The 27,985-nt window shown below is 46.1% G+C and overlaps 1 protein-coding gene across 1 annotated transcript; it reads left to right on the top strand.

Moving 5' to 3' along the window:
• The first annotated feature begins 526 nt into the window (after positions 1–526).
• On the top strand, positions 527–15,150 carry LOC124691091. Its single transcript, XM_047224373.1, has 11 exons — positions 527–740; positions 2,322–2,435; positions 6,234–6,315; positions 7,131–7,466; positions 8,209–8,266; positions 9,653–10,153; positions 11,037–13,859; positions 14,032–14,085; positions 14,246–14,578; positions 14,665–14,839; positions 14,934–15,150. The coding sequence occupies exons 1-9, from the start codon at positions 527–529 to the stop codon at positions 14,504–14,506; spliced, it is 4,443 nt and encodes a 1,480-aa protein (XP_047080329.1). The 3' UTR covers positions 14,507–14,578; positions 14,665–14,839; positions 14,934–15,150.
• Positions 15,151–27,985: the final 12,835 nt, after the last annotated feature.

The following is a 27,985-nucleotide window of genomic DNA, read 5'->3' as shown; positions in this document are numbered from 1 at the left end:
CGGGTTTTTGTGCATACACCGGAGCCGGTTTATCCCACCGGCTCCGGCCCATGGTCTCTAATAATGGTAACATTAGAGATGGTGAAATGGTTTCAGAAACCAGCTCTAGTACCCATGCCCTGAGACGGCCAAAAAGAAAAAAATTGTCTCCGTTATCGGCCAGCTCCAACATTATGACTTCTATTTCTTGCCCGGCTCAATTCTTATGACTCCTGAGACGGTTGTTATTTTTAACCGGCCATAACTTTCATAGGGTCCACGTTTTCTCTCCATCCGATGTTGTTGTGACCATACCATAATATTTGGAGCATCCGGAAAAGTTCAGAACTCCGGTTATATGGAGTAATTGAGTATATGCGTCTGCACATTATTTAAGTAGTATAAAGATAATAATAAGTGCAGAGGTATATGCCACAAGTCACAGATTTTAGCACAACATAGAATCGAACTAGCATTTGCACATATGTCTAAATTTTTGGAACAAACGACGTATCCAGAGTTCAGAACTAGAATTGGCACTTCTAACATGGCAAGCCACATATCACTAGTTTGCAGCATTGGCCAACACAAACTCAACCCATTCTTCTTCGAAGATCTGCAGGCACTTGGCAAAGAGGATTCTCTGGTTATGCACGTACTTCCTCAAAAGCTTAGTCTTCCATTGCATTCAGGACTTGCCAGCAACCAAAAGAGCCGCGCGCTCAAGACGCTTCTTGTCCTCACGCTGAATGATGAAATGTGTAAGCACCTCGTTCTTCAGATTGGCACGAGCAGAGTCAAGCATTTTCATCCAAGTAGGGAGGTTGATAGACACTTGTTTTCATGCCACGATCCTAGAAATGGACATGAACCTTCTTCTAGTGGCATCCGACTGCGACGACACTTCAGTCATCAGATTGATGGAGGTCACGATATACCTAACCTCTGGTCTGAAAATAATACGATAATAATTATGTAAGCATCAACTAAATTAAGTAACACCAGCTCACATGAACTGAATTAAACATCAACTGATTTTTTTAAATACAATATAATGAGTTGGATTTTATTTAATTTTGGTTAAACCGGCTTTAGGGGCAGTTTCTAATAGTCGGTTTTGCGCTAGTGAATCTTACTGAGTGAGATTTTCTCAGCTAAACCAATGTACAACTGGGAAGATCATTCACCTAGCATGGCGAAAACACCTAGCTTTATAATGACTACACCATTGCATTAGATGGTTTATTATTCTAACCATGCCTTCAAAAGAGGTTAAATGTCCTTGTGTTCAGGAAAAAAGGAGACCCATTTTATGGCTTCCGTAAAGTCTCCGCACGAGACTTCCCATTTTCTTGTGAAGTGTCACCAAAATTATAAAGAATGTGAAGATTCTTACCTAAAGTAGGATGCCCTTTTAACTAAAACTTAGCAATTGCAAGAGGCAAATATTAAATTTTATAAAAACAGTAAAATACAACATAATTTGTGACCACATGAAACCATTAAAATATTATATGTACACATAAATATTCTTAGTTGTAAGGCCTTAGATATAAATTTGTTATCTTTCTTGTTAGAGAGATCCAAAAGTAGGTGGCTTTCACCTCACGCGATTACCCCATATTTTTTTGCGGGTAAGGACTCAATACCGCAATAACAATGTATTTGGTCATAGATGTATGTATCATCGTACTTCTAATTAGCTACTAGTATATATATCAGTTCACCCTAGTATCAGTCCGCCTGACAAATATTAGCTACTAGTTAAGTATACTAATATATATATATATATATCATATCAGACGCTTAATTTGAATATATAATGTTAAGAATATTAGCCCATCGTTACCGCAATATGCCAAACGTAGGCGCTCGATTACCGAAACGAAAGTTAAGCCATCGTTGGCCTCATATAAGTTATGCCTTTGGTTTAGCTTCAGCATTGGCCAAATCGAACAAGGTATATATGCCTTCGCAAATGACATCCAGAAAAATAAATTAGGGTGTGAAGTAGTCTTTTCCAACCCTTGCAATGGATGAAATTTGACACCATAGGTACCAAGTGTGAGCTTAGCTAGCAGAAACAGCTTGGAATCGAATACATACCTCAATGATCATTCAGCAGTCCACACGCTAACGACAGAAACATTAATCCACTTGCCCAATGATTAACCTAAAGGACACTTATCCACCGAGGGATTAACCGATCGATCTGCTCAATTAGCATCAGCTGGCTGCTGGCGATCGATCGCACCGGGCGGCCGGCGGGCACTGCATCCGCTGGGGACAAGCCTGCGCCGCACTGCATCTGCATGTGTTTTCCTGCTGCGCTGCATTTGCAGGCGATGAATGCTCCATTCGATCGATCGATCGCTACGACAAATCAGCAGCGGCAGCGTGCGATGCGGATGACAACGAGGACGGCCGATCAGATTCAGATCTGCCGCCAGGCCCAGGCATGCATATGCATGTCCGTCCGGAAATCTCATCTAACGCAGCTGGCGGCAGATCTTGGCCGTTGCGTACGTACGTACAGTGTCATACGCTACGTACGCCCGTACGGTTCTGGGGTATCCATGGTAGATCGATCTACAGGCTGGACATGCAGGTAATCCGCATGTGTGTGTGCACCTGTGTGGTGGTATATCAAGATCTCCATCTCCAAAATTCACATATCAGGCAAAATCAGACGGTTCACACAAATGTCTGTCTAAGCTAGCTAGCTATAGTAGAGAAGCTTAATAAACCGTTTAACATATAGGGACAAGTATTAGTGATGGGAGGGAAGCAGTAATATTATGGTACTATAACTACTGCACATGTACATGTATATCTACTTCAGTAATAATGTACACGAAAGTACAATGCGCGTACAAATTCAACCAACCTGTTAGCATGTATCTTGAATGCTAAGGGCATCCAGCGGCTTGACGCAAAAAGACTGAGGAGGTCTGAAACGGTCCCATTTTAAAGAAGAGTTAACACGGTCAAAACTCAAATCCTACTTTACTTAATTTCAAGAAAGGGAAACATCTAGCCTAGCAAACGAACCACCTTGTCCGTTGCAATGTGTCGCAGACACAATGCGGACCGCGCACGTGTCATCCCTTTGCTGCCTCGGGGCAGTATGATAGCGTATGTGATAGTTTCACGTTCTGTGCGCGCTGGTGGGCAGTGACACTATTGTGTTCTGCGCCACGATCAATACCACACGCTTCGCCTTGTGCACGCGGTGCTGGCGAGCAGCGTTGGGCTTCTGCATGATCATCAATGCCTCGGAGGTCAGAACTAGCATTGATGGTGGGGTGTGCCCCATGCTATTTATGGTGTGTGGCCGCCCCATTGCCTGACCCACACCCGCGCCATTGCCAACGCACATAGGTCGCCATTGCCAACGTCCACAAAACGAGGAAACAAGCACAATGATGGGCAAGTTGTGGTCATTCAGGAGAGACCGGAATGAACCTAAGGTAGGGTCCGAGCACAGCGTGATTAGATTCGCCCCCGTCAGTTCATCCTCCCGCCCGAGATGACCCGGCGTTCGCGTCAGACTCATTCAACTGGGCCACGTTTAGTGCCTTCGAGTTCAACCCGCGACCCCGAGCTGGCTAGCTAGCTAGGAAAAATTGAGTACTTGAGTCACCACAACACCGGTAGAGGCGAAGACGGTGGGCCGCCCGATCTATCAATCATCAACCAGGAGGTCCAGTCTCCCGAGCTGAGTGAGGAGGAGGTCATCCAGTTGTCCATCGCCCAGCGAGCTCGACGAGCTCGCCAAGTGGGAGGGCCTTTCCTTCCAACTGCGGGAATCCTTGCTTGCGTAGGGCAGACCTGTCATGCCGCCGGATACCCTAGCGCGTCAGTAGACGCGTGCGCCACTTCCCGCACCAGCGCAAGCGCCATACTGGCCATGGTCGTGGGAGGCGCCAGTCTTATTCTTATTTAAGTTTTTTTTTTCATTTTATTCACATTATGTAAATTACATTTATCATGTATCAAATATTATTGGGAAAATCATTTCTGTCATGCCATTGGGTGTACCCGACCCAAATGAATAAGGATGGCTAGATGGCCAATTTCGTGTTTGCGGCCCGACCCAAACGGATAAAAATAGACAGTTTTGGTGTCTGCAATGTGTGAGGTCGAGATGCCCTAATCCTTCTTGTTTGTCCATTTATCTATGGATCTACCTCATGGTGGTAGGTCCTCTGCTTCTCCTACATGGCAGAGGTGCAGGTAGACTTCCCCGATACTCTCTGAATCGATCTCAACACACATCACTGGTAGCGTAAATAACTTGAAAGTAATTCAAAGAGCCAAGGGCTTGCTTCCCTTCTAGAATTGAACATACAGCTAGCTAGGTGGTCCAAGGAGGAGAGGAGCTAGCTGTGCCTGTGTGGACGCATGAGAAGGATCTGCGCAGCATGCCATGTCCTTTTTAACCGTGCTCATATGCATGGCCTACCTTGTTGCTGGAACCCCCTCATTTAGACCGATTACATTCATGCTTGGTTGCATTCGGTAAGTTAATCTGCTTCCTCCCACTCTCTCACGCACGCACCTCGCAAGCACGCACGCGTGCGCAGAGAGTAGGTAGCAAGCGCTCAGGCCTAGCAGCTATTGCTTGGGTTATATAAGCGGGAAGGATCAAGGAGAAGGGGAACAAATGGCGTAGAGAGATCGATCGAGAGCCGGCCTGACATAGTTCATGGATTGTAGCCTGCAGCGGGCAGATTAAGTTAGTCCATGCCATGCCTTTCCACAGCTTTCTTGAACTTCTCTCATGCCTCTCTCTCCATAGTCATTCTCTACACACACTCTCTCTGCCCCTCTCTAGATCTCCTCTCGATCCGCTGCTAGAGACAGAGAGAGATGAGTGGAAGGATGGCAATGGCAAGAGAAGAGGGTCAAGAAAGCTGTGGGAAGAAATGTCATATCCAGGACTCTAAACTCCAGTTAATTCATATATTCATGCCACAGAGAGAAAGGATAGATATTTTATGTTAATCTCTCTGCAAGTGTAAGTTAACTCTTTGCAACCCAATCACGCATTTTTTTTCTCATGTATGTAGTACTTAATTAGTTACTGGCGTCATCAGATCATTGGTATTAGCTAGCTCTTCGACTTCCAAGTTCCTTTTCAACTTTCTTTCATCTCTGGTCCCTCCGCCTTCTCTTCTTGATTTCATGGCTGAATTGGATCATGCTACCTTTTCTTCTGCCTCCCTTTCTTAAGAATTAAAGATCGATCTACGGTTTCAGAAGAATTTCCCCTATCTTTTCTTCTCACAAAATAAAACAATTAACCATCTTTCCTTTGAATTTGTCGTTGTGAAAGCTATGGAAAAGTTGCGAGTGAGCAGGTGCTCACTACACACTTTTTTATTTCTCTTTTTCATATCTCTCAAAATATATAATATATGGATTTAAAACTTTGCAAGTTGCTGAATCATAACAACTAGAATCTGGGAAAAACTATTCAATTTTTTTTGTGCAATTGAAACTTTTAAATTATATAAAATTCAAACAAAATTATTTGAATATACATACTGTCATTAAAAAACAAACTATTTTGTCCCACATTCTAGATTTTACGTTTGATTGATCTGCAAAGTTTCAAGTTTAACGATTGTACAGTATGACAGATGAAAAAAGAGAAATTGCTTGAGAGGAGAAAAAGAGAGTTAGCGCGCATCTTGATGCACCTATAAACAGCCAAGATAAGGGTGTGCACTAAGCACTTGCTCAGAAAGTCCCCCCTTGAAAGCTATTTCAAATTAGTTAGTGGTAATTTTGATTCTATTGCCAAATGGTGGATCAGTGAGAATAAAAACTTAGTGATTGATATTTTCTCATCTCACACTCCGGTGCATCTGCACTTTAGGAAATGAAATGTGTTTTTAGGCAGTAAGATGACCAGGTAGATGTCAAAGATCTGCTAAGAAGAATTGGTACAACGATCGCACCGGAAGGTATCGTGCTTGGACAAACGGTGGCAACAGAAACTTGGAGGAAGCTGGAAGAAGGATGGGTGAAGTGCAATCTCAATGCAAGTTTCTCAAGTGAAGAAAGAACGGGAGCTTGGGGAGCAGTACTGAGAGATCATAACGGCCAGGTCATTCTCTCGGCATGGGACTATATTTGTCATTGTAATTCAACAGCTGTAGGGGAAGCAGCCGCATTCTTGGAGGGCCTTAAATTAGCGCTGGCAAATTCCTCCTTAAATCTGGTTATCGAAACTGAATGTGCTGCAGTTCTGGAGGTGTTTAAATCTAACAATATGGACACATCTGAATCTTGTGTTATAGCAAAGGAACTGAAGAAGCCCCCAAATAGGCAAATTTTGTTAGCTCAGAATAGCAGGGTTTATAATGTTGTAGCTCATGATCTTTGCCAATTAGGTCGTAGAGAGTTGAGTGGTGGTGTGTTGCAAAACTCGGTTCTGACATGCGTGTCGAAAGAGGTTTTGAATGATTGTAACCAAAACTGCTAGACTCAAACTTGATCAATGGAGAGGAGAGCTACATAGGATTCCCGGGATGTGTGAGCTTTATCTTGATGGGTCTTGCACGAGCTGAAGAGTTAACTACTGACCTTTCATCGTACCTGATGAAAAATGACGCAGGAGATCTCCTGTGAAGCACTGGTGGACACTCAACAATGCAAGCTTCAATCTTTTTTACAGGGGTTAATTGGATATATGCCACCGTAATTTCCAGCTATTTGAGAAACGCCATTATAATTTTCATCTTTGGAAAAACGCCACCGCAATTCATAGATGCCACTAAGCCCACTTAAACACATTATATCGGTCCCCCAGCAAAATCAGGTACGGAGGTGGATTGGACTTTGGACCCGATCCGAGCAAAATAATACTAATAGGCCACGATTTCCTTTCCTTCCTCCGTCAGGCAACTAGGGCGTCGCCGTACGCCCGTACCCTCCCGTCCTGGCCAATACAGATCATGGAAAAAAATAGCGCGATATTCCAACGCTAATAGCACGCTATAGCATATCTGGAGAGCCGACGCTACGCTATTTCGGCCCTATAGCGCGCTATTCGCGTTAATAGCACGCTATATCATGCTAATAGCGTATTTTTAGACCCACTCTATTTTGTTATAGCGCCCTATTTTTTTTCCTTGATACAGATACAGTGCGCCACCCCATCTTCCCCGTCTGGTCCAGCGTAGGGCGGCGACGCCTCCTGTCGAACACAGCCAGCATAGGGGCCCTCCACATCTCCCCTTTCCGCATCCTCCCTGGGCCAGCGAGGAACTGCCCAGTCCGCGGCGGCCGGAGAAGCACCACCACGGCGTGTGGCTCGTTCTCCGCGGCGGCCTACTGCTCGCGGCCATGGCGATGATCCTGGGTGACGAGCACATCCCGAGTCCCGACCACTCATCTTCTGGCCCGCGGATGAGCAGCCTGCTCCCAGGACCAGCGCATCCAGCTCCTGGGGAGAAGTCCATCCTGCTCGGTAGTATGTAGCCATGCTTCTTAGATCTTGATTTGGGTGGGTCCCACCATATATGTATGTACAACACGAAATACATGTGTATATTTACTGTATATGTGCTTAAGTGGGGAAAATGGCATCTATGAAATGTATAGAGAATTGCAATGGCGTTTTTCAAAAGATGAAAATTGTAGTGGGTGAAAATTGGAGTGGCATATATCGAATTAACCCTTTTTACAGTCGGTGTTGTGGGCGTTCCTGTGTTTCCTTGCCCATGTTACTTTCTATTACTTTTCTTTGGGACTGCACTAATAAAAATGCTGTGACTTTGGTCGCATGCATGAAAATGGAACCAGAGACAACCCCTTTTATCTATAAAATTGATTTATTTCGCACTTTCTAAAGCTTGTAAATATGATTATTCGTAATCCGTGTTCTGAAGATAGCCTCCCTGCACATGCGTGTTGCTCTAAGGTTTTATACATGCCAGTTTGCGGAAGCTTCCAAGTTTGTTGAGTAGCCGGTAGCGTGAGGCTGCAGACTGTAAATACGAAGCTCTCATGTGGAACAAAACATCGCATATGTTACCCCAACCTGTACACCACAATGTTGTAGGATGCAGGTGAAGCATAAGGCCGATGACATGGTCGGGTCGCTACGAGGCACGATTATTTCCTAAGGATTTTACTGGACGAGAGGAGATAAATTGTTGTGACACATTTAGCCAATGGTTAAGCCTATGAATGCTCATCTTGTCCTTTCTCTTGCAGTTTCCCAATGATGCATCTAATGCACATTGATATTCAGAATGGGGATCTGACACTGGATGTTTAGATGCAACATCCACCTAGAACTGGATGTGAAGATCAACTCCACTCTTTTTTTATTTGCAAATTTGACAAGACGTTGTACCGTTTGAAGCAAGCACATGGAATTGCACTTTCCACCACCTCCCCTAAAACTTTTGCAAGGAGGAATTGCACTTTCCACCACCTTTCCTACAAGGTTTTGCAACGATCACCACTTCTACTACAACTTTTTTTTCTTCATTGTGTACCCCTTCTACATGTTACTTGTTGCACACTCCACCAGTTCCAAATACATCGTTAAGCTCAGTTGGCAGCAAAATTGTCAATTGTATCCCGCATATAAGTGCTCCAAATTTGTGCACAAAATAAATTAAAAAAGTTAGAAAAATATTTATCCATAAAAATGATTTTTGTGTGTCCATGCACTTTAGCATGTAATTGATCCCTTTTATATGAAACATCTGTGTATACTAAGAAATATTTTATCCTTTTTGCAAAACATGTATCTAATTGTGCCAGACTAAATAAATCATAGGAAAATAACTGGCCACAAACAAATTATGATTTTATGCTTTCTATAATGGCATTAATTGTGATCCAACAATTATTAAATGTGCCAAAAAAACATATCCGAAAAATATAGATAAAACTTGTAGAAGAATTGGATCTGGGATAATGTGCATGTTTAATTAGAAATTGATATAAAAATAGATGATTAACTGAGGTAAGTAATGGATTAACAGTCAACTGGTGAAATATGCAACAGATTATATGCATAAGTGGTGAAAATTGCGTTTATTCTATGTAAAAGTGGTGATCCTTGCAAAAGCTTGCAGTGAAGGTGGTGGATAGTGCAACTTCATAAAGAGATCAACATGGACATGTTATTCCAAATGAAGGCCCAATTTTTTTTGCACTGGCTTCGTCGCATCCAAGGCCAATTCTAGCTTATTTATTCTACATATAGCGACAATACCTATGTATATGTTGTTGATATTATCATTTCAAGCTCACATGAGTCAACTTTTCTATGAGTATTAGTATTATGTCCCTTCTTTCGTTGAGTTGGTAAATGATGAAATAATGATGTGTTCCAATCTCCATGTCGCAGCCATAGTGGCGGTGTCCATGTCTGTGATGTCATAAATTTGTGATGCCAAATAAATGTGCTTTGCCTAATTTATAGCATCTTTTGCATGATCTATGCATGTGTACAAAGAATTCGCCCAAATCCTGTGTCAGTTGACAACACAAGTCTTAACCAACTTCAGCAACTGACATGTTGCAATTAGATCCAAAAGCAGACAACTAACTATTTACCTCTCTTGGGCACTTTATACAAAAAAAAAAACTCTTGGGCATCTGTCAACCACATGGGCCCAATTTTCTAAAATCTTTCATTTAGTTATGGGCCGAGCCCATCGATCAGGCTCGCAACCTCCTCAAGTCGCAGACCCACCAGCAACGCCCAAGCGGAACTAGTACTTGGCTTCTTGTGCTGCGGCAGCGCGTCGCGACCACCGCCACCTCGCCGCCGGCGATGGAGCCGCCGTCGCCGCCTCAGGCGACCCCCTCCTCCGCCGTGCGGGTCCTATCGCGCACCCCACCTCCCTCCACTTCCTCCTCCGGCGCGGACGCCGCCGCCTCGCCGTCCCACGACGGCGGCGTGGTCGTTGTCGGCTTCGTGGGGTGCGCGGCCCGCCTCGCCGACCGGATCCTCGACGCCCCCGTGTTCTCCCCCGGCGGCTCGGCCAGGACCCTAGCCGGGGCCGTCAGGTACCACCGCGACGGGGAGAGGAGGATGGTGTTCCTGCACCTCGCGGCCCCGCCCCCGCCCTCGCCGCTGGAGGCGGGACAAGGGAGCAGCGGAGGCGGGGACCTCCCGGAGCTGCTCTTCATGTTCTCGGTGAGTGTGGCTCTTGCTCTGATTAAGCTCATTAGATGCCAGTCGAATTCTAAAGGCCCCGATTTTGCGCCTGTCTGATACTGATGAAACGGTATGCATATGCTGCCCATGTATATAACTCTCCCCGGCTTCAATTTATCATGGTTGCTAGCTACCGATTCGAAGTACAAAGGCTGGAAGTGTGGGGGGCACAGATTTGTAGCAACTGTTGCCAAAGTTCAGAATCTATATGTTTCTCATGCTTTGCTTTTGACACTTGCCATTATGGATAGTTTGGGTAAATAGCCTTTTCATTTTTCAGATTAGTCAACTGGACTGTATTGCATCACTGGATGGATAGTACACTTCCAGTGATTAGCTGCAACTAGCACTGTTTTTCTCGTTACGCTTGCAAGTGTAATGTGAACATTAAGCGAGTCTTGGTTTGCAAATTTTGTCTGATTTTGGAAATTTGATTCACAGGGTGGTAGCTTAGTGCTATGTCTCTATTGCCGTGTTCCATCATCTTTCTTGGCTTGCTTATGGAGGCATTAACACTTGTCGTAGATCTATGTGCATACTTTGCTAATCTAATTTCTGCGGGCTATATATGGCAGGCTGGCATTTACTAGTATCTAGTGCTTCGAGGTGGCATGTTAGAGCTGCATCTGCATCAGTCTTGCTTGCTTATATGTTACTGTATTTCAGATTTCATGCTCTAATCGTAGAGATACTAGTGTTTAATGTGGTATTTCCCAGATTCTTTTTCTGGTTGTTTGTTTTACCAATGTATTGATATATAGCTTTGTACGCAGAGGTGACTGATTCAAGTTTGAGATTCACTTATTTGACAATAAAGATTAATTTTGAATATATGCTAATACTTTTTTGGGGGAGATTCTAGGTTTGCCATGTCATAATATTTCTCCAAGAAGGCTTCCGGTTCAACACACAGACCTTGAAGAACTTTAGACTGCTGCAATCCTCAAAGCATGCACTCACACCATTTGCGAGGTCACTAGTAGCACCAGCAACGCCACCCAAAGCTGCTCCTTCTGGCACCCCAACCCGGCCTACCCGCAGGGCTTCAGCCAGCTCCCCTCCGGCACGTCGTGGAGGTCATTCAGGCCATCAACCCTCAGCCATCTCATTGATGTCAGGAACCGGTTCACATCCTTCTGTGTTGCCAGGCCAATGCATCCCTGTTGTTCTGTTTGTCTTTGAGGATGATTTCATTGATGTTCCAAGTGCTGTAGCGAGTCTGAGTCTGGATGATACGGGTGACACATCATCATCAAATCAGGCTTCTAGCACTGATGGCTTGCAAAAACAAAACCCGACTTCAAAAGGTTCTGGCTCATTGGTTATGCTCGCCCGCCCCACGAACAAATCTGATGGTAGTTTCAGCAAGAAGCTGCATTCCTCTCTGGAAGGTCAAATCCGTTTTTTGTTGAAGAAGTGTCGAACACTTACTGGTCTGGAGTCCGGGCATAATGGTCCAAGGGGTGTTGTTAATGTGAACCATCTTCCTTTGTTCTCACTTGATACATCTAGAGTTGTTGCCCTGTTGGACCGGTCAATTAATAAGAAACGAGAGCCATTGGATATCATTGATGGACTTTTTGAAGACTCTTTCAGCTCCAAAGCATCATTGGATGTTGCTTCATTAGAAAATAACTGCCAACCAACAAACCACGAAGATTTCCAGGTAATAAAGGATTTTATATTTCGGCAGTCCGATGGGCTTAGAGGGAGAGGGGGTTATTCAGGCAATGCGGCTGCTGGTTCTGTTGCTGGTGTCGGTATGGTGGCTGCGGCAGCAGCTGCAGCAGCAGCGTCCGCATCAGCTGGGAAGCCAGTCAGTGTTCCTGATCTCCCTAGTTTTGATAAATGGTATTCTGTTAGTGCATCTATTCTCTCTGGACTGATCAGTAGAAAAAATGGGGTCAGTAGTTCCAAAAGCACGAGTTCATCATCTACTCATGCAAGTTCCAGTTTGAAGAATGAGCAACTTTCTCCAGCAGGATCTAGTGCTACTGAATCTGCTTTATCTTGCTTGGAAAGCAACAAGGGGCTTAACATGAAATTCTCCTCATCTTGGTGCCAAAGGGTGCTTCCAGTTGCTAAGGAGGTGTACTTGAAAGATTTGCCTGCCTTTTACCCAACTAGCGTTCATGACTTGCGGCTGCAGAAAGCATTGTGGTCCTTTCACTCAACAGTTAAAGGACCAGCTGTCAAGGTATTCTCCAAGAAGCTAGAAGATGAATGCAAGAAAATCTGGGAAGCTGGAAGGCAGCAATGTGATGCTGTCAGTCTTACTGGCAGGCCTTGTAAGCACCAGCGACATGGTAAATTATCTTCATCAGAATCAGATGCAGTGGAACAACATTCTAGTGGATGCGTCTTCCTTCATGCATGTGCCTGTGGCCGGTCACGTCGCCTTAGAGATGATCCTTTTGACTTTGAGACAGCCAACATATCATTTAACTGTTTCTCTAATTGTGAAGATCTATTGCCTACCCTTGTGCTACCGAGGGGGGTTGATACCAGTTCATTTCCGGTATCCTTTTGGCGCTTGGTGCGACTGGGAGGAGCAAGATATTACAAGTCAACAAAAGGGTTGCTCCAAGCTGGATTTTGCTCGAAGGACAAATATCTTTTAAGGTGGACAATATCTCTTGGCAAAGGACAAGTGAAAAATAGCTCCCATGCTACCATTAAATCTTCCTCCCTGACATCTAATGTGAACTCCCAGACTCCACATGTTGCTTCTAGAGAAGTAAAGTCCATTCCAGCCCAAGTCACATCAGAGGTTAAAACTGCAAAGCTTGAAAATTCCAGAAAACAATCTGAACTGCAATCAGCGAACAACTCTGCTATTATTTTTGGTAAAGGTGTTCCAAATTTTACTATGAAGAAACCATTTGCTGAAGTTGTTGCAGGCAGCACAACTAAAGATTCAGAGTTTCCTGCTCTCCAGCTGAAGAGACCACCAAAGCCTGTTAGCCGAAAAGATGAACGGCAAATGAGCGTAGCGGAACAGAATAATGGCCAAAGTAATGCAACTCTCAGTCAAGGATCTATAGCTGAAAATGATTCGGAGAAGATGACCAGAAATATTAGTGAAAGTGCTGATGGCAAGCCCTTTCTGCAGATCGGGAGCAACATAGTGCCAGTGATTGTTGGCAATGAGACTAAAGAAGCTACTGAAGCCATACAACAGTTTGTAGTATATGTCGGATTTGAGTACGAGTGTTCATATGGTCATCGTTTCTTACTTACAGAGAAATATCTCAAAGAGATGGATTCACCTTGTTTGCAGGATGAAAGATCTTATCAAAACAATGAAGCGGAAAGTAAGCACAGTTCACAAAAGTTGCTCCCAAATGCATCTAAGTTAACACCAGTGGTAAATGGAAACAATGGGCGGAAAGCCAATAGACCAGTGGAGTCATCAGGGAGAAATAGCAGGCAGCAATTGCTTCAGCCTTGCGTAGATGGAGAGAGCACGCGGCCTGGTCATATTCCTTCAGATCCACGTAATGTATCAAAGGGAGATCTTTCTCTTCAATACATTACAGCTGATGATGGTGGAGAAGCATATTCGCTTTTGAACAGAAATCTTCCGATATATATGCACTGCCCACATTGCAAGAGCACAGATGGGAAGGGACATCAAGATGTAAAGATTGCTAGTGCTGTGTCACAACTTCAACGAATTTTTATTGTAAGTTCAATGTTGAAGCTTTTTTATGTGAATGCTGCATATGATTTACATTTGGAACATGTGTTTGAAATTTTATTTATAATGCTGATATTTAAGCACTCCCTGCTGAACTTCGTAGCATGTATATACTTCGTAATCTTGTCATTCCACTGATGTTACTTTTTTGGTGCAGGTTACACCTGATTTCCCTGTTCTGTTGGCTAGCTGCCCACTTGTACAGTTTGAGGCAAGTACAATCAATACTACCTATGTTATCTTCTCAAGTTTTAATATTGAGCAAATAACTTAGTCGATCATAGTATGGGTTCATGTGACAACAACTTTCTAACTAGGGCATGATTATACTTCCTATTAATGTATTTCTTGCTCTTCCTTTTTGTCATCAGAGGTCATGTTTACCACCGAATGTATCTGATCGTGATCAACAAGGATTGTTCAGTCTTGGATGTCGAGTTGTCCTTCCACCCGAGAGCTTTCTTACCATGAGGCTTCCATTTGTGTACGGTTCTGAGACAAGAGATGGAAGTAGATTTCCCCTGAAACACCTCGAGCAACAACCAGAGCTCACAGCCTGGCTTGTTGGGGGCACAGCTCTGCAAATCGTATCAGCAGGACACGCTACTGAGAAAAAAGCCGACATTTCGTGATAAACTTGGGATCTAAAGGTTTAATGATTCAGGCATACTCTGTTCACATTCCGAATGTGCAATAGCCAACAGGTAACACGGCAACATTAATTTTGCATGTTCTTCATTACCCACCTTCACTCTCTGTTTCTCTATTTATATCCGTTCTGATTCTTCAGTATGTATCCTGCACTCAAGGCATTGGATTCTTGGGTTGCTTGCCACTGTAAGTCGCAACACGATTCCTGTCAGTGGTGTTTTGCTTCTGCTCCTGGATTTTATGCCGCCAAGCTGTTGATATAGCTACTGCAAGAATACTGCACAAGTGATGCACGTGTAGAGCCAGAGATACAGGTATATGACTGCAGTGCCGTATTTCTACTCTTCTATGTCATGGTAATAGATCCCTTGGGTTACTAGCTAAGAGAAATGTTTGTTACTGATGCAGGCAACTGGACATCGTCTATAGTAGGTAAAGTTTAACTGATGATTTAGGATATGTTTTGTTTAGATCCCCAGCCTACAGATGAACCAAATCCCGCGGCCTATTACCTTGTCGTTGAAACTCTTGGTCTCATGAATTATCAGTTTAGCCTCATAACATATTCACTTTGTATCTGTAAAGCAAGGAAATGGCGGTCTCTAAATGATGTGTTACACAGAAATGCTGTCTAAAATTATCCCCCCTTTTATATTCCTATGTCTACGACTACTGCACATTGCATTTCACGTGCTGTGACGGAAGTTTCATGTAGACAGACACACACGGTTGAGACAAATCCAGAGGATAATTTTTGAAAAGTAACCTGAAAAATTCTGCACTTCTTCCTGCCTTTCTTGGAGAAAATGTGAAAGTTCCAGGTTGTCAGCCGCCACCGCTCCTTCTAGGCTGGAGATCTGCAGAATGTTGAGACCGGAGGGAAACACATGAGCACCTCCTTCCCCCGTCCTGCTTGCCAAGTGTAAAGTAAAGGAGCGTGAGAAAGTGGCGAGATCACAGTGAGACGATCGACAGTGCATCCTCATATGTCTGGCTGCTTTTCTTGCACCTGCGAGGCAACCGTTTCCATGTGATCTGGAGAATCATTCCAGGCCTGACACGTTGTTGCCTTGTTGGGTTAACTTGTATACTTAATTGTCCAAGTCGATACTGCATCATCGGCTTTGATTTGACAAACAGCTTTGGCATGCTACCTAATAATTTCTTGTGTGATGACTGACTGAAATCGGGTTTCTTGAACGATCTGCTATGGTCTCCTTCTACCTAACTCATGAAATACAGCTAGAGTTAGTGAAAATAGTACTTAAGTTCATTTTTTCTGCATAAAACTATTTTGCTGCAGTTACTGAGGAATAGCACTACTGATATGGCTTTTGAGTAGGTATTTTTTTCCTGCAAAAAAAGAGTAGGTTTTTTTTTAAAAAAAATCTGGACATGTAAGTTAACGTGTTGGCCCCAGTAATTAACCCATATTTTCATGTGAGATGTGTAATATTGCTTTTTTTTTCAAGATGGTGTAGTACTATTGCCATTGTGACGGCTACTGCTACCCACGAGTCGCAGAATCTATGAATTTGAACACCGATTATTAGTATTCCAAATGTTTCAAGATGGTGTAAAGTACTATTCGACGGAATTGGACTATACTCGAGTAGCCACAATTCAGTGTACATGCATGGGTTGCCAAAACGATAAATTAAAGAATTTGACCACCAGTTATTAGTATTCCAAATGTCACGGTAGGAAGGAGTAGGCGCTTGATAGTTGATACTGATGGCGGTGGTGCTGTTGCATATATAGGAGGGACGTCACTCACATGGGATGAGATGGCCGGCCGGCGGCAGCATGCATGCTACCGTCACTCATACATGGGGCCGTCACCACCGCCAAAAAAGAAGATTGCAACTTTTTCTAACTAATGGAGTACCGGTACCATAAAGAATTTTTCAGTTTTCCTTGTAGTCTAGTACTACCAAGTAGCAGCCGTACAATGTACAACTCAACCCTGATTATAATGATAATCATGCAATCCTCCTGTGAGCAGTGAGCAGATATTCCTAATGCGTTTGTAGCTGCCTCTGGCCGGCCAGTTTAAAACCAGTGATATATCATATATGCATTATGACATGAACCAGAGTAGGGTTGTGTTGCCTGCCAAAACCCACCGGCGAGCAGTGGTTAAGCAACACGAAGAGCCGGGAGGCTTCCAAGACTGCAGGGGGCCCTGGTCCCTCGACGTCGTCCCGCAAATGTTCCGGCACACGTCCTAGCGGTTGCAAGGGCGTGCCACCGACCTATACCCGATCAGGAAGGTGTTGGATTGCTTCGATTAGTTTCCTGCATGGCAGACACGTAAACATTAAATACGAGCCCGATCGGCTCTCAGGTTGCCCTGTGGATCGGCTCAAAGAGCCGATCGCCCCATGGTTCACGTCGGGATAACGATGACATGGGGCTCCTGCTTGATCGATATAAAGTTAAGCCAATCTACGACAGTTTAGGGTTTTCACCGTATGATCGGAACATCCTACGCGTAGTTGAGCCTAACAGACACGAGAGATAATGGAAAACTAACCCTAAAAGAGGCCTAAAAACCAACATTAAGTTAATTCCCGGAACATCCCTCTTAGGACTAACAAACCATACCTTACGCACTACCGGATCGTTCAACCCGTTTGCAAGGCCTAACCATACAGATATTAAACCAATCCTCGAAGAATCAAGGAGCAACTATAACGGATTGGATCTACTAAATAACGAACAAGCAGGGTGCTGCCCTTACACCTAGGTAGGTATAAGGGCAGCTAGATATCGAGGGGCAGCATAGCTACACAAGCATGTATAAGAAAAGCATCCATGCAAGCCCCAAAACACCTATGATAAATAGTGCTACTCGCCATCAACAATGCTTCGACACGAGCAACACAAGGTAACGAATAAACGCGTCGTTGCCTAGATCGCAAGATGCGATCTAGGCGACATGATGCTTACCCGGAAGAAACCCTCGAAAGAAGGGGTGGCGATGCGCCTGATTTGTGTTTTTTGTGAACGTGATTGTCCTCCTTTCTCGATAACCCTAGATACATATTTATAGTCCAAGAGACTTTCTAATTCGGGCGTGCACCTAACCGTGCACGGGTTAAACTCTATCTTTTAATTCTAAACTAAGATGCAATCTACTATATTTACAGATACACGGGCAATCTAGCCCAAACTCTTCGCGCAAGGCCGCTTCAGAGATGCTCCACGCGTATATCCTTCAAGCCCATCTCAACTTACGGCCCATCTCCTGATTCGGCCAAGATCTGGTGATAACACATGCCCCCTGGTTTTGGCAATGATAATTTCAAAACCACTCTGTTTTTCCTTCGAAGGGTCATGTCGTGGCAGAGCAGAACCGCCGCAGTATTCTTCGGAAATCACCGATTTTGCCGACTGTCAACACGAGTTAAGGTGCAAACAGCCGATGGCACACATCGGCTTTTACCACGGAGTGTTTGCCGATTGTCAATGCGAGTCAACGCGCATAGAGCCGATGGCAAAACGTCGGCCCTTATCACAAAACGCGAACGAGGCCAACCCAGTCGCCTGTTCAAACAGTAACTTGCACCCTTGCCTGTAAGAGCAAACTCAGATCCCCAAATCACCGCTCGCACAGATCCAACTTCTAGCCACGCAACTCTCAGATCCCAATCGCACAGACTCCTCCGCGACGACTCCAATGGCGGAATCATTCAACGCCAACACTGAGGTCTCTGGATTGAAGGTAATCCCCCACCGTTCCTCACTATCCGAGTAAATTGCTGGAATTATCAACAAAACACCTGAATTAATGTCTCATTACGCCATTAATTTTTTAGATATCAGATATTCTGCTGCCGCATCCTTCCCTTCCGAATTCTCTTTGTCTTGGTCCTCGTTCCACCGAGAGTCCTGCTCATCTAATTTCATGCGAGGCCAATAGGATTCCCTTTGTGAACCAGGACTTAGATCTATCTACTTGGACCGATTGCTTACGAGTCTGGCCTAATCCTCCTGAGGATTGGGTTTCATGGTATAACAGGATGGCCAAGACCCACCAATCCACCTGGGAAACTACGGGAATAGCCGATGCCTTAGCCTTATCACTGTCTCCGCTTGAGAAACATGAAAACCTTTTGAAAACCATTGGCTACTTCTGGTCTGATGCTTTGAATTGTTTCATGTTTGGTGATACGTCTCCAACGTACCTATAATTTCTGATGTTCCATGCTTGTTTTATGACAATACTTACATGTTTTGCTCGCACTTTATAATGTTTTTATGCGTTTTCCGGAACTAACCTATTAACAAGTTGCCACAGTGCCAGTTCCTGTTTTCTGCTGTTTTTGGTTCCAGAAAGGCTGTTCGGGCAATATTCTCGGAATTGGACGAAATCAACGCCAAAGATCTTATAATTCACCGGGACGGACCAGGACACCGAAGGGGAGTCAGAGGGGAGGCCTGGGGCCCCCAGACCATAGGGCCGCGCGGGCAGGCCCCTGGCCGCGCCGGCCTATGAGGAGGGCGCCCTGGTGCCCCTCCTGAGCCGCCTCTTCGCCTATATAAGCCCTTTCGACCTAAAAACGCGATACCACTTGACGAAACTCCAGAAAGACTCCAGGGGCGCCGCCGCCATCGCGAAACTCCAATTCAGGGGACAGAAGTCTCTGTCCCGGCACCCTGCCGGGACGGGGAAGTGCCCCGGAAGCCATCTCCATCAACGCCACCGCCTCCATCATGCTCCGTGAGTAGTTCCCCCATGGACTACGGGTTCTAGACTGTAGCTAGTTGGTATTCTCTCCCCCATGTACTTCAATACAATGATCTCATGAGCTGCCTTACATGATTGAGATTCATCTGATGTAATCGGTGTTGTGTTTGTCGGGATCTGATGGATTATTACGTTATGATTGTCTATCTACAAAGTTTGTGAAGTTATTGTTGCTGCAATCTTGTTATGCTTAATGCTTGTCACTAGGGCCCGAGTGGCATGATCTTAGATTTGAGCTCTATAATTATTGCTTAGATTGTATCTACAAGTTGTATGCACATGTCACCGTCCGGAACCAAAGGCCTCGAAGTGACGAAATCGGGACAACCGGAGGGGATGGCGGTGATGTGAGGGACACATGTTTTCACGGAGTGTTAATGCTTTGCTCCGGTGCTCTATTAAAAGGAGTACCTTAATATCCGATAGATTCCCTTGAGGCCCGGCTGCCACCGGCTGGTATGACAATAGATGTTGTGCAAGTTTCTCATTGCGAGCACGTACGACTAAATATGGAAAACATGCCTACATGATTAATGAATTGATATTCTTTCTTAATGCCTTATCAATCCTATCAATTGCCCAACTGTAATTTGTTCACCCAACACTTGTCACTTGTTATTGGAGAGTTACCACTAGTGTAGATAGCTGGGAACCCCGGTCCATCTTTTATCATCATATACTCGTTCTACATGTCAACTATTTTCTGGTGCCATTGCTCTCATATTGCTATTACTGCTGCTGTGTTACTGTTACTACTGCTCTCATATTACTGCTACTTTCACATCACCCCTGTTACTAGTGCTTTTCCAGGTGCAGCTGAATTGACAACTCAGTTGTTAAGGCTTATAAGTATTCTTTACCTCCCCTTGTGTCGAATCAATAAATTTGGGTTTTACTTCCCTCGAAGACTGTTGCGATCCCCTATACTTGTGGGTCATCATTTGGCCATGGTCCCATGACCCCAACCCTACTAGACGTGGCCATGATCACTGGTCTGGATATCGCATCCCCAAGCCCTTCTGCCTTTATGCTGCCAAAGGTTCCTTTCCAACTTTCCTCCAAAAAGGAATGCACAAACCGGGGTGCTTATCTTCGACGCCACATGAAAACCAAAGGCCCTGTAACAGAGAAAGAACACACGGCCTTCTTAAACTTCTGGTTGGAGCACTTCATATTTTGTGGCCCTTCCCTTGCTCCCACCAAGAATTACCTTTCCTTGGCCTACGAACTTGCCAAAGGCACCAAGCTTGGTATTGGCAAACTGTTCCTTGGAGAGGTCTATAGATATCTCCAGCTGATGTCTGTCAAACTGTTTTCCCAAAAGACAGTCAGAACAGGAGGTCCTTCGTGGTTTATTCAATTATGGGCCCAACTATACTTCCAGAACCACATCCCCAACTTCCCTCGCCTGGCAACTCGCACCTTTCCAGATGCCACTGGGAAGCAAATTCGATGCACCAGCTACGGCCAAGCTCTGTACAGCCTCCCAGGTAGTAAGCTGAGTCCCCAAGAAGCCTCAGAGTGGTTCCGCGTCTTCTTCCAAGGCCTGGACAATCCCCTCTTCTTTCCTTACACGGAATCTGAACATTTCGAGAACCCAGTCCTCTTCAGGTTAGACAGCTTTGCCGATGACACCAGCACCCGGCAATTATACTCCATCATGATTCGTCCCTGTTTTCTTCCGGTGGGCATGAGCACCTCCAACAGGATCATCAAACCTGGTTATGAGTCCTATCAGCCGGTCGTAGCAGCCCGGCAATTTGGTCTTGGGCAGGTGTCTCCCCACTTCTTCCTCCACTTCCTAACAGAAAGTAGGGCTGACTTGCCAGATGTCCTCACTAGTCAGAGGTGTTACTCTTTCTTTGATGCTCTGGTCATCCCAATTCCTCACAACCTCTCTTTCACCTCATCAACGGATGACTTCGAGGCCTGGTGGGCAATGTGGAAGACTCATGCCTTCCGGAGGGCTCTAGGACCATTGCTGAAACAACTTGATGCTGAATACAATATCCCTGCCGAACAGGTACCACCACTCATAATTTTGTCTTGAAGTGGCCTATCGTGATTTCTTTTTTATGACCCCGCTCTGTTCTCTTGCAGCAACAAGACGGTCCAGAGCCTGTTCATGATGACGGCTCCTCTTTCACACTCCACCCACCAGCTCCGGTGGTCCTTTTCTGCAAAAACTCACCATCCTTGAAGAAGGTCGTGATGCAGAGCCAGCCGATTTTACCCAAATCGGCTTCCAAAAGCGGAGTGTCTTCTAGGCCAGCTGCCCCCCGAGCCCCAGCGAGAACAGCAGTGAGGAAAGTAGCTGCCAGGAAGACCTTGAGGCACCACACCTCCTCTCCAGCTCAAGAAATTCTGCACGTAAGCTCATCCGCTCCCTGGCTGGTTTCATTCATTCTTCTAGGCTTTTGTAATATGTTCATATTCCTTTCTCGGACCCCTACTGAAGAAATCTCCAGCGAGGATACCCAGTCCGGTCGAGAGGACTCAAGCTCAGGCACCTCCGGTGAGAGCACCACGCCGAGCGAGCCAGACTTACCACCGTCGGCTTCCAAGAAAAGGTCAGCCCCCAAACCTGCTTCCTCCCAGGCTTCTCCAAAAGCAGGACAAGGTGGTCTTCGCACAAAGAGTCGATGCATCAAGAGAGCTCGCAAGACGCCACAAACCTCTTCATCAGACCAGGAGCTTTCGAACGTAATTGCTCTCTACATTCTCTTTGACTCATATCCTGTGCTGACCTGTTGTTGTTCCTACCGCTGACCATTCCCTTTTTCAGACTGATGATACCTCTAGTGGGGAAGTCAAGGAGGTAGTGATGCCATCCACCACCCTGGACTTAGCAACCTCAAAAAGTGGAGTCGAGAAGGCTGCTACCTTGGCCACGCCCTCAGCAGAAACACGAGAGCCGATCACCTCTTCATCAGCCGCCCCTATGGTCTCAGGAGAGGTATACTTCCTTCTCTTAGCTCTTCCTTGCTTTTTTGCTGTGTACTGACGTTGTTCTTGTTGCTTGTCAGGGTTATGACCTCTCAAACTTGCTAACGTTTGACCCTGAATTCATCGAACCAACTGCTAAAGCAAGCGAAGCGTCAGGGCCTAACGCTACCCATGGTCAACTCCAGCAGCTCAAGGCCTTGCTCTCCTCCTCAATCGAGACATTGGTTGGGGATACCGAGGGAATAAAGAGCATTCTTGAAGACCTCCAGCCTCATCTCCCGGTGACATTGCAGGTGAAGCTCTGGCCCGTGGTGACTTTGTCTACTTACAGGTCGAGGGTGACCTTGGCTCGTTAGAGAATCGGCTTGCGCCACGCCCAGCTTCCATTGAAAGCCGATATTGCAGACAAGTGTCAGCGGCTTAATGAGAAAAAGGCAGCTTTGGACGCAAAAACTGACACATCTACCAGTACCGCTGAACTGGAGGTCTTGCGAAAGGAATTGGAGGACCTCGAAGAGAGGGTGCGGGTAACCAAGCAGCTCATCCAAGATAAGGAAGCTCTCATTGCCCGCTCCCATGAAGAAGCAGAAGGTCTCAAAGCTGAACTGAAGACCGATCTGGCCGAAATCCGCGCCTTGAACAAGCAGCTGGTGACGGGCCAGGATGAAGATGACGAGGCTGAGATCGCCGAGGTAGATCGTGTTCGTGCTTCTGCACTTTGTGCCCTTGAGGCATTCCTTCAGTAGAGCTCCTCCATGTAATGATAACTGCTCCACTGAGCATGTACTTCTGTTGTAACAGCTTGTACCTCTTGAGTCGATGGCTGTGCATCGGCTTTTTATTCTTAAGGCATCGGCTGTGCTTAAAAATTTTCTATTTTCGATTTTTTATTAGCCGATCGATTTCATGAATCGGCTCCTCCTGGGTACATACTTCGTGGCCTCGTACCTTCTCTGTGTGTATGCCCCCCGAGCCGAATCCTTCAAGTAATTGAAGATATCGGCTTTCCAGCCAACTACACGCCTGCCACACCACTCACCATGCTGAATAGCACCACGGCTAACACGTGTGGTGAGAATAATTTTAGCCGATCGCTGGAATCGGCCTCCCTTGCAGTTGTATCGCGTAGTAAAGGTCTATACTTTACCTGTATAATCCCATGCGAAACAATCTGGGTACTCTTTCAACAGGGCTATCAATCGGCTCCTCAGCTGTGGATCCAACTTTTTGCTGATAAATGATGGTCGTGGCTTATCCCCAGGACCAATGTCAATCTCTTCTAGTTCATCAGCTGATGTAAACCCACACCCCAGCTTCCCATCGCCTGCTAAATCAATGCTGAACACAGGCAGAAGGCATGTTGAGGCTAATTTTGGCCAATTGCTAGAATCGGCCTCCTTTTTCATTGCAATGCTTATTGAGGGTTCACAACTTGAGGTGAGATCCTTGCTTTTTATTTTTTGGGGCCGATCGCAGGGATCGGCCTTGTCACGTACGTCCATAGACTCGGATCTTGCTACTCTGTCTGGCCAGTGGATAAGACCAGCCTCACCCCGTTTTTTGAAGCTTCGATGCGCTCACAGCTGTCCCGGTTGATTCCAGAGAGCGGCTCTTGGTCGTCTGCATCCCAAATGTTCATGCCAGCCAAAGAGATCTCGATCGAGTCATCTGCATGAACAACCTCCACTTCATCTCCATCCCATTGTATGATGCACTGATGCATTGTGGATGGAATGCAACAGTTAGCGTGGATCCAATCCCTTCCTAGCAGGACAGCGTAAGTGCTTTTGCTGTCGATGATGAAGAATGACGTAGGGATGGTTTTTTGGCCGACAGTCAAGTCTACGTTCAGAACACCCTTGGCTTCTGACGCTTGGCCGTTGAAATCGCTTAGCGTGACGTTGGTCTTGATCAGATCTTCAGTGGAACGTCCCAAACATCGTAACATGGAGTACGGCATTATATTGATTGCCGCTCCCGTGTCAACCAGCATCTTGTTGATGGGCTTCCCATTGATATAACCTTTCAGGTATAGGGCTTTCAGATGCCTGTAGCTCCTCTCTCGTGGCTTCTCAAAGATAACTGGTCGTGGACCGCAGTAAAACTGTGCCACTGACACTTCCTCGTCTCTTGGAGCACAAAACTCTGACGGAAGTATAAATACCATGTTTGTATCAGCCGATGCCTCTGCATCGGCTTTTGTCTGCTTGGGGCGCCACACTTTCTTTGGTGGGCGAGTCTCCATCTCCAATGTTTGCTGAATTTTCACGGCCATATCGGGCCGTGCTTTCCTCAACGTGTACAGGTACCGCGCCTCGGCTTCCTCCAAGTTACGTAGCCGTTGCACTCTGCGCTTTTGGGAGTGGCTGAGTCCATCAGGGCACCACCTTGGCCGGTGATATTTATCTTCTTCCTCTGACTCCTCGAAGTCTTCATCTTGAGATGACTCAGCTCGTTTTTTCTGAGGTGGGAGAGGTCCTAGACACTTGAACACTGAAACTTCATTTGTTCCCTTCCTCTTCTGTCTACATTCTGGGCAGTTCTCGATTGTAGGCAATCGGCTCATTCCTGAGTCCCAGCAGTGTTTGAAGAAAGGACAGTTCCAATGCGTATCCATGTCCTCTTGCTCTCTTGATCTCTCTCTCGCGTGACGCTTATACCCTTCTTGGTCTCTATCATATCGACGATACTTCCTGTCATCTGCATCGGACCGACGATATCTCTCATCATCTACGTCGTAGCGCCGACGTCGGTCGTACTGCTGCTCATATTTGTTAAGGAGATGTGCGGAGAGTGGTCGTTGATACCGCACGCTTATCACCTCCTCCTCAGTCCAGTACCGTCTGTCATCATGCTGGGGCCGGTCGCGTGGATCGGCCTCCCCTTTATCTTTGCCACGGGAGTGACTGCTCTCTGCTTTATCCTTGCTATGGCGATCTGCAAGCCCTGCCATGTTGATACCAAAAGAGAAACCTGGCTCGCGTCTTATGAAGTGACTGAGATCTACCATGTTGACATCAGGAAATGGATTCGTGTCAACTCTCGTGGCAAACTGACCGAAGAGTAATCGGCCTTGTTCTATCGCCATTTGAATCTGTCCGCGCAAGACTTTGCAGTCATTGGTGGCATGAGTGAACGTGTGATGCCATTTGCAGTATGGCCTGCCGTTCATCTCTTGTAACGTGGGGATTTTGTGGCCTTCGGGTAACTTCAGCTGTTTTTCCTTTAGCAGCAAATCAAAAATTTGCTCCGTTTTGCTCAAATCAAAGTCAAACCCTTTTGCAGGCCCTGGTTGCTTCACCCACTTGCAGGACACGGATTTTGCCCCCCGAGTCCATTCAGCCACGGCGACTTCCTGATCTTCTGCAGAATCTTGATCTTCTTCCATCTCGATCAGGGCGACGTGCTTGAACTTGTCCTGGTACAATTCTAGGTGGCGGCTGTTCATACGATGTCAATTTCTGAACCATATGCGCCAGTGAATTGTAGTCTGCTTGGAAGGTCACATCTTTGAGCGGCGCTGACAGCTCGCTATCGCCAGCTCGATCGCTTCCTTCTCGGATAAACGAACCGAATAACATCGGTTCTCGACGGTCCTGAAGCGCCGAATGTATTCGGACACCGTCTCTCCTCGCCTTTGCCGAACCTCGGGTCAGATCGGCAATGCCGGCTTCGTAGCTTCCGAATGATACCGTATGTGAAACTCGCTCTTCCAGCTGCTTCCACGTTCGAACCGAATCTCGGTGGCAACGAGGTGTACCACCCAAAGGCCGGACCCGTGAGAGATTGTGAAAAGAACCTCACACGTAGCTCGTTCGAAGCCGAGACCATGCCCAACCGTGCTAAATATCGGCTCACGTGTTCAATTGAGCTGGTTCCTTCTGATCCACTGAATTTTGTGAAGTCAGGGAGCCGATACTTAGGCGGTAGTGGGATTAGGTCATACTCGTTGGGATACGGCTTGGAATAGCCGATCATTCTCTTCTTCGGCAGGATACCGAACTGGTCTCTCAAGATTGCACTAATATGATCCACCGTAGGAGCTGCAGAGGTTGAGCTTTCATGACTTGTTCCGGTAGCATATTTAGCTAGCCACGCCTGTTTCTCAGCATCTGCTCCAGAACTGTTTCCTGCTCCAACGAACTACTCCTGTCCCAAAGAACCCCTCCTGCTGCAATCTGGTTCGCCCAGTTGTTGCAGTCCGGCACGTACGTGCACACGTATCCATGTGGAATCTCCTTGGGCGGATCATACAGGACTTGGTAATCGCCAGGATCGCCCCCAACCTTGTAGACGACGTACGCCGGTGAACCTTGTTGCTGTGGCGCTGCAAACGTGTATGGCAGTAGTGGCCTAGTGTAGAACGGTATTTCTCCCTGATGAGTTCCTAGAGCAGGTCCTGACGGAGAATACTGATGCTTCATGACTTCTTGCACCACATGCAGCGCAACACGCTCCAAAGTGTTCACCAGGCTCTCAGAATGCCGATGTAGAGAATGAGCAACGGCATAGTTAATTTCCTGTCGCAGGGCTCTGGTACGTTCCTCCGAAGGGAGAGATAGATCTAGTCCCTCTAACGCGCCTTCGGGTTGGAACCCTTTGAACTTAATGCCGTGCGAACGGGTCCTCTCAAAAGAGCCGATGAGATCGGCTTCGAAGATGGCCTTGAGATCATCATATTTCTTCTTGTGCTCGAGCAGTGCATCTTCGTACTTGATCGGTTCTTCCGCCATCTCGGATGTTGACGTGGTTGTTGCGGAAGATTGTCCCACCGGGCGTGCGCGAATGTGTTGCTCGCCAAAACCCACCGGCGAGCAAGTGGTTAAGCAACACGAAGAGCCGGGAGGTTTCCAAGACTGCAGTGGGCCCTGGTCCCTCGACGTCGTCCCGCAAATGTTCCGGCACACGTCCTAGCGGTTGCAAGGGCGTGCCACCTGACCTATACCTGATCAGGAAGGTGTTGGATTGCTTCGATTAGTTTCCTGCATGGCAGACACGTAAACATTAAATACGAGCCCGATCGGCTCTCAGGTTGCCATGTGGATCGGCTCAAAGAGTCGATCGCCCCATGGTTCACGTCGGGATAACGATGACATGGGGTTCCTGCTTGATCGATATAAAGTTAAGCCAATCTACGACAGTTTAGGGTTTTCACCGTATGATCGGAACATCCTACGCGTAGTTGAGCCTAACAGACACGAGAGATAATGGAAAACTAACCCTAAAAGAGGCCTAAAAACCAACATTAAGTTAATTCCCGGAACATCCCTCTTAGGACTAACAAACCATACCTTACGCACTACCGGATCGTTCAACCCGTTTGCAAGGCCTAACCATACAGATATTAAACCAATCCTCGAAGAATCAAGGAGCAACTATAACAGATTGGATCTACTAAATAACGAACAAACAGGGTGCTGCCCTTACACCTAGGTAGGTATAAGGGCAGCTAGATATCGAGGGGCAGCATAGCTACACAAACATGTATAAGAAAAGCATCCATGCAAGCCCCAAAACACCTATGATAAATAGTGCTACTCGCCATCAACAATGCTTCAGCACGAGCAACACAAGGTAACGAATAAACGCGTACTGCATAGATCGCAAGATGCGATCTAGGCAGCATGATGCTTACCCGGAAGAAACCCTCGAAAGAAGGGGTGGCGATGCGCCTGATTTGTGTTTTTTGTGAACGTGATTGTCCTCCTTTCTCGATAACCCTAGATACATATTTATAGTCCAAAGGACTTTCTAATTCGGG

This window comes from Lolium rigidum, chromosome 2 (genome assembly GCF_022539505.1).
Source record: "Lolium rigidum isolate FL_2022 chromosome 2, APGP_CSIRO_Lrig_0.1, whole genome shotgun sequence".
In the NCBI taxonomy this organism is placed as follows: domain Eukaryota; kingdom Viridiplantae; phylum Streptophyta; class Magnoliopsida; order Poales; family Poaceae; genus Lolium; species Lolium rigidum.
This window is presented reverse-complemented; position numbering and strand designations above follow the sequence as displayed.